Below are 14,392 nucleotides of genomic sequence, written 5' to 3'. Positions count from 1 at the left end.
CTATTTTGAATATTTTATTTATATCTTAATCTATCCTAATCATAATCATATCTTATCCTAATCCTATGTGAACCATGTTTAGCTTAACAATTTAAAAAAACTAATATTAATAAAATATATAAAACATAAAAATTATATTAGTTTGTTAAGATAAAGAAAATACAAGTAGATAACATATTATAATACATGAAGTATTGCAAAAAAATCATAAAAAGTTTTGAAATTGCATAAAAGACCTTGAAAAGTTCAAAATTATAAAACTCATCCAAATGTCTCAAAACATAAAATAAAAAACATGAAATTAAAAAATTAACATCAGTTTGCAAAGAATTTAAAATTTACAGTTAACACCTCAATGTCTCAAAAATTATAGAAACACCCTCAAAAGTTTAAATTACAGACAAGCACATTAAAATTCTAAAATTTTAAAACTTACAAACAACACAGATGAATTCAAGAGATTACCATGATACACCTAAAATTTTTGATATTTAAATTTAAATTTTTTAATTAACACCCTCAATATCTCAAAAATTATAAAAACACCTTCAAAAGTTCAAATTATAAAAAACCACCCTAAAATTCTAAAATTTGTAAATAAAATACGATGAATTCAAGATATTACCCTTAGACACCTAAAAAATTAAAATTTGCCAAAATTAACCTCAATTTTTTTTAAAAACTCCTTCAAAATTTAAAAATCGTAAAAAAAACTCTAAATTTTCAAAATTTTTAACTAGCACACATCAAATTCGTCGATTGGTAGACTGCTGAAATTTAATATTTTTCAAAATTAATCTATAGTTTTAATAATTACAAAAGACACCCTCAAAATTTTAAAGTTACAAGAAATATAATAATATTTAAAAAATTACCACCAACACATGAAACATAGAATTTACAACTACCAAACTTAAAAGTAAATTTTTTAAAAAACTCTTTAAAAATTTTAAAAATTATAAATCACACCCTCAAAGTTCAAAACCACAAAAATGGGCTAAAATTTTAAAACTTGGCAAAGAAAAGTGTAATTGTTTGGTATTTTTCATATATATATATATTAAAATTTCTAATTTAGGGATTTACTATCCATTTTCAGCATCTAAGAATAGTCTAAGTTGATACTGGTAAACAAAAACAATAAGAATTGATTAAAAACATCCGGTTAATGGATAAAATTTTTAAAAATATTATAGATTAAAAATTATCGGCACTATATAAATTAAAGTAATTTCATATAATTTTAGTAATAAGTTGGGGTAGCCAAAATACATTCGTAACATTAATTGATAGATGTTTAAATCCATAGAAATGATAAAACACTATAATATTATACCTTAGCATTAATTGATTTTAATTTAGAAACTTTAATCTTTGACGTTAATAATATTTATAGGGTAAAAGAATACAAGGAATTACATATGGAGAAACTATTAGAATATTTAGAGATAACTTTAAAAGAATTGAGTTATTTCCATTGCAAATGGGAAAGTGATGGAAATAAATCTAAAATTCAGAAAACGTCAATGAATCACTTGAATTGGCATTAACATAAGACATATCTATTAATGAAGCACTGAATGAGTTATATTAAAAAATAATTTAATAACTTTATCCTAATCAAAGAAAAAATCTCCATGGAAGACATAAGAAAAATTAGTAAGTATTCATAAATTCCATACTGTGTTCTTCAAATTAAATATTAATATTATAATCTAAGAGAAATTGGTAATGAATAATGCAGGTATCTAGTTTAGATCTTTATAGAAAATGACAGGGATAGAGCAAAAGTTTAGATCTTTATGGAAAATGTCAGGGATAGAGCAAAGGTAATATTATTGAAATAACAGAAATTCTTATTGGATGCACATCAGAATAATTCATTTTAGAGGAAAATAAAGAGATAGCTTCTAATTTATTTAAGTAATAAATTAGGAACACAAAGAATTTTATATATATGAAATTAATATTTATTCTCATTGAAATAGAAAAAAAAATCAAAGTCTATATTTTGAGCAGTTTGTGTTGAACATCATAAGTACATTTGACTTCTTTGTAAAGTTAAATGAGATGATAAAAAATTAACGAGCCCAGGAAAGATAATAGCATAAAAAATACAAAATTAGCCTGATGTCATAATTGATGTAGATGATAAAGACAATACTCTAGAATTGTCCGAGAAATGATAAATGATAAACCTGAAGAAGGATTGATCTTAACTCAATAAAAAATAAAATAGAAGAAATAAAAATAATATTTTATAGAATAGTTTAATTATTTTGAGTGAAATTAGAAATCTTTAGAAGGGAGTTTCATGAAATTTTTTCAGTACTTTTATATTCTTATGTGGATGTTTTTATCATATAAAAGTATACTAGAGTTAATATTAATCTTTAATTTATATTTTTTTATGAAGTCTATCAATGATTAGGAATAAACTTCATATTCACTTTTGCATCGTTTTAACATTCTTTAAATCAATCATTTTGCCATATTGGTTTTAAATATTTACCTTCCTTGTATAACACTATTTTAATATTTTTCACTTTGCAATGCTATACTTTCTCAAATAAAGCTTAGTTTCATATCGGTCAAAAATAATATAAAAATTCAAATTATTTTTAAATTATATTTGTTTTATGTCAATTCAAATATCAACATGAAAATTTAAATTGGGTGTATCCCATTTAAACAAACATAAAAAAATAATCGGGATGTAAGAGTTTAAAGAAAAAAATAAGCACAAACTGCCAAAAATACTTAATCATGATATTAAATCACGTGCATTGCACGTGTGTAAAAACTAGTATAACATAAAAGCTATAGGCAAAACAGATGAAAATATAACTAAGAATATTTAATTCTAAAAGCCTACATATATAGAGATGAAGGGGGTAATTTATTACATTACGGTGATTATTACAATTCTCCAAATTCCTGAATCTTGACTCTTATTAAAAAAAAGGTGTTTAATAGCTTATAAGGTTTTGTATTAAAAAGTCTTGGAAAATTTCCAAATATCTTTTATGGATCCCTCGGAAGAAATCTACAATCGGAATGATGTCAGCCTTTGTAAGTGTCAAAAACAAGTTCATTAAACTGTACAATACATTAACAGAGCAATTAGTTGACCTAATTAGGTTACCAAATTTTCCAAAGAGAAACATTTGGTCATCGACTGGTTACTAGTTATTCTTCCACCCGTACATTATTGTTCAACAAAGATTATTCAAAATTACCAAATCACCAATTCAACTCAACAAGTCTATAATGATACCATCTTCTTCACATTTTTCGAAAAAGCCCCCTGGGGCTCAATTTTTACAAAGACGTAGAAAATGTAAGCGACATCTGAAAAGTGCCCAAAGCAAAAGTCTCATTATCATATCAGTCATATTATTTCTAATGCCAACCATTTTGAATTCTATTTGCAACTAAATCTTTAAAACTTCTAAGTAGTATCCAACTGAACCAACGCAAATACCAGTAATTTCCAGGGTTTTCTCCTAGAAACTACTTTAAAAATAGGATAACTACACATAAATCACCTTCAAACGTCAATTTATACATAAACCACCTTTAAAAGTGAGTTTGTGTTATAATCAATCACTTTCTAGTCAAAATCTCACTTAAAAAAAAATCAAAATTAGCTTTAAAATTTCATGTTCTAAGTACGCAACTTATATCCTAAAGAGACCTAAACTTTAACAAAATGAGTTGCGTGACTTGAATGTGAGTTTTTAAGGATATTTTTAGATTTTTGGTAAAAATTTTGACTAAGAGGTGGTTGATTGCAACACAAACTTGTTGGGGAATTTTACTCTCCCCGCCTACTACAATATGCGCAACTCCGAAACCAACCCACAATCAACAAGATATAAAACGATCATAATCAAGAAAAAAACATCGGGATTAACGTGGTTCGGTCGACCAGCTTCGACCTACGTCCACAGAATAACAATACAAGAAATTCACTATGTATCAAGGAGAACTACAAGAGGAACCACTCAACTCACGTCTCTCAATCTCTCAACCCAGATGGATGAGCATGATTTCAATCTCTCAATCTTCAAACTTTTTGTGTGTTACTTTCTCATTTATTGAGAAGATATTCAAACATTTCTCATGCATTTATCTTTGCAATTTCCTAAGCACAATGTCATGAAGGACATCAAGATACCAAAATTAGCCGCTGCTATTTCACAAAATCAAACGGCTGGCAGCTTTACCCTTATCGGTTATCACAATAACCATTACAAATGACATGAAAAATTCACAGAATTACAGAATTCAGATCAAGGAATAAGCATATGCACAAATACTGACCAAAATATGCAACTTTCATCAGCCGGAGAATGATGCATCAGTTTTCAATATGTTGCCTTTGAAAAAGAGCTCTGGATGAAAACTAATATTTTGGTATACTACAACAGTAACCCATGTCTTGCTATTATAATTTGTAACTCGGGTTGGTCTCTATGCAAAATTACCAACAAACTGCACATATATGAAATATCTTTTTTGGTTCTAAAAAGCAAAAGGTATAATGGAAAAATGACAGGGCTGCGCTCCCGTCAAATCTTAAAGAGAGCCATCTGACTGCAGCTTTTGGAACTTTTAAGTATTGTTTGGAGGTTGAAAGGGAAATTTATTGATTCTGAAATATTTCCCGTTTTGAAGCTACTGTATACTTACTCCTGCAACAGAAACCAAGGATCTAAACTGAACTATTCTGTGCAAAATATTTCCATCAGAGAGGTTCTTATGGGTAAATGTCCATTGGGAAAGAACCAAGAACTCGAAGAAATGTTGAATATTCCTGCACAAAAGGAAAAACACTTTTAAAATTGCAGTTTGCTAAGGACAGATATCCAACCAATCACATGCCATTTTATTTGTTTAGAAAAAATATGTTCGAGTAGAGCGTAGAGACCTGCAGTATTATTTCTTTTATTGAGTGTATAACTTATGTATTATTGGCTCTGAATAAACAGAGATTGCTTGGAATTCAGTGCAACAGTGTAATTTCAAAGAAGAGCAAGAAAAACTGTTAACAGATTTGAGCTTTAAACGCTAACTCACACAACTCTGCCTATGAAAGGATGCCCAACTTTCTTTATAGTTTTCCCAGTTCATTACCTCAGCCACAATATTTTGTTCTAGAGTCATGGAAATAATAATCACTTTTAATTATTTTCTTCTTCATGTGCAGAAGTAATTAAGCACTTAACAGCTTATTAAATTGGAATCTTTCTGCAATATCAGATGCTTAATCACAAATTGGTTCAGAAATTATAACCAATTTTAATTTGTCTTAAAGGGGAAAAAATCTTACCTGTAGGTGACACAAAGCACTTTGTGCCCGAGGCTCTGCCATGGATGCTTCAAAATCAATATAGAAGAGATAGTCGAAGTACCTAAAAAAGAAATCTTACAGTTATTACTCTCTACATTTTTAAGTTTTTACATAGCGATAAATCATTTTGAAATAGTTTTCCAGTGTAGGAGAAATAAGAAGAATAACTATTACTTTGCAGTCCCATCGTTTGAGCCATCAACAACCCTTAGAGGCTGTTTCCTTTGCGGTCTGCTTTCAATCTGCACTTGCACAAAAAAAAAATCATGGTGACATTCATAAGAGTAACATGATTAGAGAAAGATTGGAAACATAATACACACCTTTGTCAAATTTATGTTCCTCAAAGCAAAGACTGACAAAGCTTTAAATATAACTCCTGGACCTTCTTCCAAAGTGAAAACAATGCTAGTCTGGGGAGAAAGATGCAAACCTTTCCTCAAAATGCTATATAGAGTTTAGTAAATAGAAGAGAAAACTGAATTAACACCTTAAATGGCCTGTCTGTCCTCGGAATTATAGGTTCCCTGGCCAATATTAGAAAACGAGTCATGCTGTTGTGGTTGTCCTGCCATGATTATTCAAGAAAACAAAAACTCACTGATTTGTGCATATACCAAATTAATGAAATAAGAAATATGGGCTAAATTACCATATTAGTATGAAAAGTAATACCCAATGACCAGATTGGTATTAATATTATCTACGGTGACAACAAGGTATTTAAACATACACAATGAGACAAATAGGCCCAAAAATAAATTTCCAGCCAACTTTTCCAGCAACCACTCATGTGATCTGCCATGTGATGCTTATGTGGCATATTTATAATGATGTGACAGTTATAGTTAGCCTCATTCAAACTGTTAGAGGGGTAAAGTTTTAAATTAGGGTAAAAGAAAAGAGAGATACTTTAATTTGGGGGCTTCTTCTCCTTCTATTAAATCTGGGGTTCTCCATTGCTTAAAAACATGGGTTCTTTGAGCTCAGCAATAAAGAACCCCCAAAGAAGTCTCATATTAAAAAAATTAATCTTTTTTTTACTCTAATTTGAAAATCTCCCCTCTAATGGATTGAATGAGGCTAACTTTAGTTGTCACATCATCATAAATATGCCACTTATGTGCAAGGTCTTAAATATCGGATATCGGGAAAATATCGGATGGCCAAAATTCATATCGGATTGTGGATATCGGGGAAATATCGGGGATATGTGGTAAATATCGGAATGCCATAATGAATGTTTGCATACATAGTATAATGCATTAAAATGTAATCTCAACATATGTAATGAAATTTAGACATACAAAATATGAATAGTATATGTTTAGGATCACTAATCAACCTTCTAAAACAAACAAAAATGCAAAGCAACGTTGCAACATTCGATCTGCTTTTTTTAGGGCAAAATGTCATTTGATATAATGGGAAAATCTTGATATCTCGCCCAAAAATTCCAAACACGGTATATTATTTTGGAACAAGCTATATAAAAAAGATATATTAGTCCACATATTGGCTAATATATCGGCCATATCGGGGATTTATCACTCAAAATAGCTAAAAAACGGTAAAGGATATTTAAACACCATATCGGTTGCGGCAAGCCCTGTAAAAAGATATATCGGGGGATATATCGGGCCATGTCGGGGATATTTAAAACAATGCTTATGTGAACGTGGCAAATCACCTGGTCGCCTGAAAAATAGTCGGAAAATTCATTCTTCAGTGTATTTGTCTCATCATGCAAGTTTAAATACATTATTGTCGCCGAAGATAACTTTGATACCATTACCAATGTGGTCATTAGGTACTATTTTTAACACTAATATGATAATTTAGCCAAGAAATGTAACCCACAATCTCATATTGGAGTAGGAAATTTTAAATATATAGGAATTAACTAAATGGAAGAAGAAAATATGACAGAAAAATCAAATAGTAACTGCTTTTACAAAATATATGCATTTTGCTCTAGGATATGAACTAGCTCCAGTATGAATGCTTTACATTAGTGTTTATGCAAAAAAAAAATCTAGCATAAAATTATCTTATTAATGAGGTCAAAACATACATGCATAGAATACTATTGTTTACTACTTCCTCCACGGAATAATATAATGGAGTCTATTAAAAGAAAGTATCATTACCTGAATTTTTTCTTCGAGTGTATCAAGCCCATATATGGATGCAGCTCGAGCACTTGCGATAGCCCCAGCATCTCTTAATCCTTTAGACGAAACAATCTGACCAAAAAGGGAGCAAATTAGAGAAATAAAGCTATTGCACATCTAATGCATAACAAAGAACCAAATAGTTTATAACTTTTTATTCATTTTATAAAATACCTGGGCAGCTGCGGCGGTATCATCAGCATTCTCCTGAGTGACACCTAACTCGCTCAGTACACCCTGGCATTGAGCAAGTGCCTGTAACCATTATACAAAGTTGTTACTGAAAAATAATGAAATATAGATGCCTTGTAGTTACTATATAAGGAATAAAAAATACCAACCAGTGGATGGCTTAAAACACGTTTGAGCTCCTCTTTTCTCACTCCTGGGAGAGCCATAAGGCAATAATCAACAGACAATTGTACCTCGGCTACAATGTGAAGTGCATGGCAGAGAAGAAGGTCGTAGTTTCTGTGTATGCTTCCACTATATGTGTTCTCAATTGGCAGAATGGCTTTATCAGCTAGCCAAAGCTCAACTGCCTATGATGAGAAGTGGAGTTAAGATAGCTCAAGGGATAGACAATTAATTAAGAGGATCATGGATTATGTGCATTTAAACCTTGAATGCAACTTCAAATTGTTCGCAGGGAATAGTTTCACACTCTGGGTATGCTTTAAGGGCGGCACCCTCACTGAATGCACCCGGTGAACCCTGTGTTAATAAATTGAAATTTTGTAAGAAAATGTTATATATTACTGCTTGAAGATGTCATTGGCAAAGGGAAAACATACCTGAAATGCTATGCGCACATTGGAGCCATTGCTAGAATCAGAAAGATTAGTAGCAGATAACGGCTCTGCAATGAATGTAAGATGTATTAGTCTGAGACATAATTACCGCCTACAATGATATGAAACATCATATACTTGGTTATGTGACTAGCTTCAGAAGGAAAAAAAATAGTCAAACAACATTAGAATATAAGGACGTTCACAATGGATCAACGGACTATAGAAAATAAACAAAATAAATCATTCTTAACTACAAAGATCTTATAGTTGTCCTAAAAATGCACATAATTTCTTGTCACAAACGGCTATGGACCTTAATAGAAATGCATCATCCGAGACAACAATATTTGATCGTTCTTGGTCCAGTTGTCAAGAGAAAGACGTATAGATTCATGAATGAAGTGATTTAAACACTTCAATATGGCAATACCTGCCTAAAGTAATTGAGTAAATTGATGAATGATGAGTCAACGGATTATCTTAATACACCTGTGAAAAAAATTAACAAATTTCCCCAACAAGAAAGGATCTTGGTTAAGATCCACTAATGATATAATAGATTGGTTTCATCTGGGATAATCACATTTTTTTCCATGAGAATAAACAAAAAAAAAGAACTACTGCAGGCTCCTTGATCAGACAAGAATCAACAAGGAACTGATTAAAGTGTAACAGGGCCCCTGCAGGCAGTATAAGAATCACAGGGTTCTGATAACAAGTGATTTAATTCATTGTTGCATATTTTCAATGTTTAAGAAGTTCTGCAGCTTTGTTAGATGTTTGGCCAAACATATCATAGCTGTTACTGTGCTTTCTAGATACCTTACTTGTGGAGGATTGCAACTAGTGAAGGCCTCAAATCTATGTTGCACGGACACAGGTGCAGGTGTGGATACGGACAAGGGTGCGGACAAAGAACACAACAAAATTGTAAAAGTAAAGACACGGGAACACATATACACACATTAAAATTAATAACCTATATGACATCGATATTGTTTTTCATTCACATGTTATGAGAACTAGAATTCTTATACCATTTCTATGTTTCTTTTATTGAGTAGATTACAAATTGAAAAACTGCTCATTTTTGAACTAGATACCCAAACGACCCTTAAAACCATACTTATGAACTAGGTATGTGCAAGAACGAACCTGTCCCAAGGCCAACAAGTTTCATAAATTTGAGGTGAAGTGCACAATATACATTCAAGAAGTGCCAAGAGATTTTTAAACTAAAACATTTTATCATATAATTGAGTACAAGTCTGACAAAATGTATGCATATATTCAAGAAGTGTTCGACATGGGCACGGATATGAGAAGTGTAGGACACAGATATGGGAGGCTAGATAAAGTGTCCGAGTAACCTAGCCTCAAATGGTTTATATCATGAATTTGTATGTCCTTGATGTGATGCAATCCTTTAGAATTCAATAGCTTCGTCTTTTTACTTATTCACACATGATCTCAGATGAATTATAACTGACAATGGAGACAGACATGGAAACTCCAAAAAAGGACATGGGGGCTTGATCACTTAACAATGGAATGTGTACTATGCATTAAAGTGAAAGATCATCGTAACATACATACACAAACATGCATATCTAACAAATGTCTTCTAATAATTCAATAACATATAATGTTTGTGCATGTGTTAGATTAAACTATTGTTCATTTTACTGATTTAACATAAGGAATGTCATTTAACACTTCAACTTTCTACTGAATAATTGGTTTATCTCACTTCTTATGTGGAAACATAAATTCATTAGATTTTTATTAAATATATCTTTTACAATTATAAATATGTCTTTCATATAACTGTAAGTAAATGCATATCAAAACATGTCATATATGAATAAGAAACACGTGTTTGAGAAATATAGTGCACGTGACCAAGAAATGTCAAAGAAGTATCCAAAAAGCTTCTGAAAATATCTTGTAAGAAAATTGAGGATTTGAATGGGTGTATAACATGTACATTTGCCCTAGGAATTTTAAGAAGTGAGGATGTTTGAAATAGCAGAACTTCAGGATAGAAGCATTCATGCTATATCAACTTCCACACCTGATGAAAAATACTTTTCATATAAAATGATGAATGGTTATAAGTCAATAAATCACGGATGAGAACATTTTTCGTAGACGACTGTGAGCTAGCTTGCTAGAAGCTTTAATTCTAAACCAGGGAAAGAAATAAGCTAAATTCATGAGTATTTTAAAAAAATATGATACGAACAACCTACGTTATACTAGTCTGTAGCATAACTCTCCCTAGGAGAATGGGCACTTCAATGTAAGCCCCGCACATCAAGTGCTGAAACTTGCATGCACGTGTGTTACATTTGAGAGTCTAAGACACTCTTAAGCCGATGGACTTCGAGGAAAAAAATTGTTGGAACTATGTTTGGTTAGAAAAAAATTTATGGTTATGCATCGGACACCTTGGTGTCATATTGCACTTGTAAAAGACCTTTCTCACATAATTGAATACTATTTTAGAGAATCAAATAACTGCTAAACATGTAAGAGGCATCATATGACTGAGTCTTTGGTTGGACCTATTCAGATTTTTATTGTTTTTACTTTTATGGCCTGATTAGAAACAACAGATTTAAATCAGTTAAGATTATCTTTTATTTTCTTTCTACTTTTAGTAAAACTTGTCAAATTAGTAAGGATCTTAATGTTTTCTTACATATAGACATCTCATAAGTGCGAAGAAAATTTTAAATATGTCTCAAGCTTCCTTCTTAAACCCTCGTTAGAGCTGTAGCTATATTGGTACATGAAGATTGGAGGGAGTCGCACCACGTAGAAACAAAGGCTTTCATGGAAACACAAAAATAAATGTTTCAAAGGAGTACATATGAAACAAAATGACGTGAAAGGACATATCGTAAACAAATGTCCGGAATGACTTCACAATAAATATCCTTGCTTTGTAGACATGCATCAGAGTTTCTTTACAGTTGCACCAAGAAAGTTTCCAAAGCCACACAGAAGAAGAAACGCTTGTCAATCTCAGCACCAGCATTATTACAACACCATGCATATCCTCCTTATTATAAACATCGATATAGAATTAGCTAGCAAAAAAACTATTATTCTAGTTGAATTTTGCCTTTACAACTATAGGCTACAATCTCAAACATATTAGAAAAAATATCAATCAAAACTCTCGCCCAAGTCCAACTTAGCATTATTAATAATTAGTTTGAAATCACGGTGCTCAAACGAGTTCACAAGGTGCATTAAAAGAGGTCACAACTAAATGAAGACAATTCTGCATACATCAACCTCCCATTTCTAAATGAAAATCCTTGTTAAATAGGATTCAATTTAAATCACTTTCCTCTAATATGTGACCCCACAAAACTATAAATGGTTTCTTTTCCGGTACTGCTTTCTACCGTGCACGATCTAGTTTATAGGTTTCCAGTATTTACTTTGGCTTGTATCTGGTTGAGCCTAAGCACTGCATTTTGGTCAGAGTCAGGTCAAGTTCAAACAACCGACTTTGCACCTTGACGAGACTGTACGTGGACCTATGAGTTGTTTGGCTTTCTTCATGGGTTGAAGAGGCAGACTAGTTTCACCCCCACAAGACTCTTTCTTAGCTAGTGTTCCCTGCACATAGCATGATTAAAATTTACCTGTTTCAGTGGACATAAACCAATAAGATCTTTGTTCCCCAAATCAACTTGATGCCCTGTAAACCATGGAAGTTGATACCAATAGACGGTAATTTTACAAAGACTTGATTCAGGAGATGTATGATCAGATAGACTGTTAATCACTACTTTAATGATCCAATTTTATCAAATGGACTCTTTCTTTTGATCTTATTTAATCATGCACTTAATCACAAAACCAATATATATGAAACCAATTGCACTCCTAATTTTATTTTAACAAAACTGAACTAAAAGGTCTGTCCCCCAAATCTGATTATATGCATGAGACATTTCAACACGAGAACATGTATTGAACACTTTTCCAACTGATTAATACTAAAAGCAATGTCCCAATTATTTGTAGCTGACATAAAAATCCTTCTCTGGCCTTCAAAACAAGAGCAGCAATCAACATACATTACTATATTTATGAAATCCTAAAAACTTCATGGCATGCGAACCTAATGAACTGGATGCGGCAGGGGAAAAAAAGAATTTCATATTTCCTCCTCAATATGGTAAAATTTCAATCCCATACCTTTTAATTATCAAAGCAAAATTCAAGCATGAAGCAAATGCATTTGCCAGCTAAGACAGTTTTTTCATTACATCAAACATACATTACTTTCCACAAAGTTGGATGCTACATTAGACTCAGATCTTGCCATATCTAACAATGAGTTTACCTACCATACACAATGGGAAAAAAATCAGAGACTTCACATTAAACAAATTAACATATATATATATATGCAAACTATACAATCAACAACTACATCTACAAAACATGAATTAAAGAAATACCAAGAGAAAAAACCCACTTGGAAGAGTAGTGGAATCCCTGCTCCGCTTCTTGAGCTCTTCACCCGAACCGCCATTTCCCATCTCCTTCTTCTTCACCTCCACATTCTCATCACCATCCACAGGCTTCATCTTAACTCCTTCACACTCCAATCTCCCAAACTTAGAGACCTCCAATCTCCGGCGCAAAGACCCACCACCCAAATGCCCATTCTTCATCAAATCCCTCATACCCAACTGCTGAAATCCCCCATCGAGGCCCACAATTGCCTTCAGAGCCATTTTGAGATCATTCGTTTGAGATCATTCGATGTTCCCAAATCAAATTGGGTTTTCCTTGGGGAATTTTAACAAACAGTTGCCAGTTGGTGGGCAGACACTAAGGGTTGTTGGCAGCACGATTTTTATTTTTATTTTCTTTCAACAATGTGAGAGATTATCAAGAAAAAACTATTCGAGGGTTTCATGTAATAATTAAAAAAGGATATAATTTAGGAAATTTTTGGTTGGGAAGTAACTCCTCAGCTTGATCTTTTTTTGTTGACCAAGGTGTCTGAATCCAGTGTGGATTCTGATGTTTTATTGGTGGGAAAAGATTTCTGAGAGTGGACTCAGTTGGTGTACTGAGTAATGATTGCACCCTGCTGTAGGGCCCGTGATTTTTGGTTAGGGTGAGGATGTGGGTGCACCGTCGGAGTTTGTGGAATTAGATGAGTTTTTGTTTGGAGGGAATTAAAGTTTGTTTTTTCGAAAGAGAGAGAAGTTAAGTGTTAAATGACATTTTTAGTGATGAGTAATTTGGGTACACCCTCCCCTGGTTGAGTAATTATTAGAAAGGGTGGCACTAGGGGCACACCCCCAACCACAACTCCAACCACACCTTTTCTCTCATTTGCTACAGTGCACCGGGCCCCATATGGGATTTTAAAAATTTAAAATCTCATGTGGGGTCCGGTGCACTGTAGCGAATGATAGAGGGGGTGTGGTTGGAGTTATGGTTGGGGTGTGCCTCTATTATTTTCCTATTAGAAAATGGTTTGACTGTGGTCACATAATATTAATCAAGTGTACAAGCATTATGTCCGTGCTCGTACAAGCATCATGTTTCTAAAACCTGTTTTGTACTAAAATTTTCTTTGAGTTGTTGTTTCTTTAAAATTAGATAACTTTTGAGCTAGTGCTTTTTCCTTACAAAGAGATACAGAATAAGGGCTTAAATGGCATTTATTTCAAAAATTGCAATTCTTATTATATGACTAAACCGCCAATGCCATCCTTATAATATTTCTCTATTTTTATAATATTAAAACGTTAAGATAATAAAAACTTTTAATACTAAATCACCTTCTCTAACCAAACATAAAGGGTTAAAAGGGATATCTATCCCTCCACCTCATTGCACCTCCCCTCACCTCACCTTCTCTCCTCAAAACCCCTGCCAAATCAGTTACAACCCCAAAAAAAAATTACAACATACTCCGAAATTAGCATGGTTGGTTCATGTACGGTCAAAATAACCAAGATACCCCCACTAGATTATATCTAAAAAAAGTCCAATAAGATTTTTGTTTTATCACTTAAACT

General features: G+C 32.3%; 1 protein-coding gene across 1 annotated transcript; it reads right to left on the bottom strand.

Moving 5' to 3' along the window:
* On the bottom strand, positions 4,323-13,367 carry LOC109833495 (arogenate dehydratase/prephenate dehydratase 1, chloroplastic-like). Its single transcript, XM_020401183.1, has 11 exons — positions 12,829-13,367; positions 8,325-8,389; positions 8,152-8,244; positions 7,872-8,072; positions 7,705-7,785; positions 7,507-7,602; positions 5,847-5,924; positions 5,680-5,769; positions 5,531-5,598; positions 5,336-5,417; positions 4,323-4,819 (listed from the first exon to the last, which is right to left on the bottom strand). Exons 1-11 carry the CDS (start codon positions 13,088-13,090, stop codon positions 4,763-4,765), a joined length of 1,173 nt encoding a protein of 390 aa, XP_020256772.1. The 5' UTR covers positions 13,091-13,367; the 3' UTR covers positions 4,323-4,762.

The sequence above is a fragment of the Asparagus officinalis genome, chromosome 3 (assembly GCF_001876935.1).
Source record: "Asparagus officinalis chromosome 3, Aspof.V1, whole genome shotgun sequence".
NCBI classification, from domain to species: domain Eukaryota; kingdom Viridiplantae; phylum Streptophyta; class Magnoliopsida; order Asparagales; family Asparagaceae; genus Asparagus; species Asparagus officinalis.
This window is presented reverse-complemented; position numbering and strand designations above follow the sequence as displayed.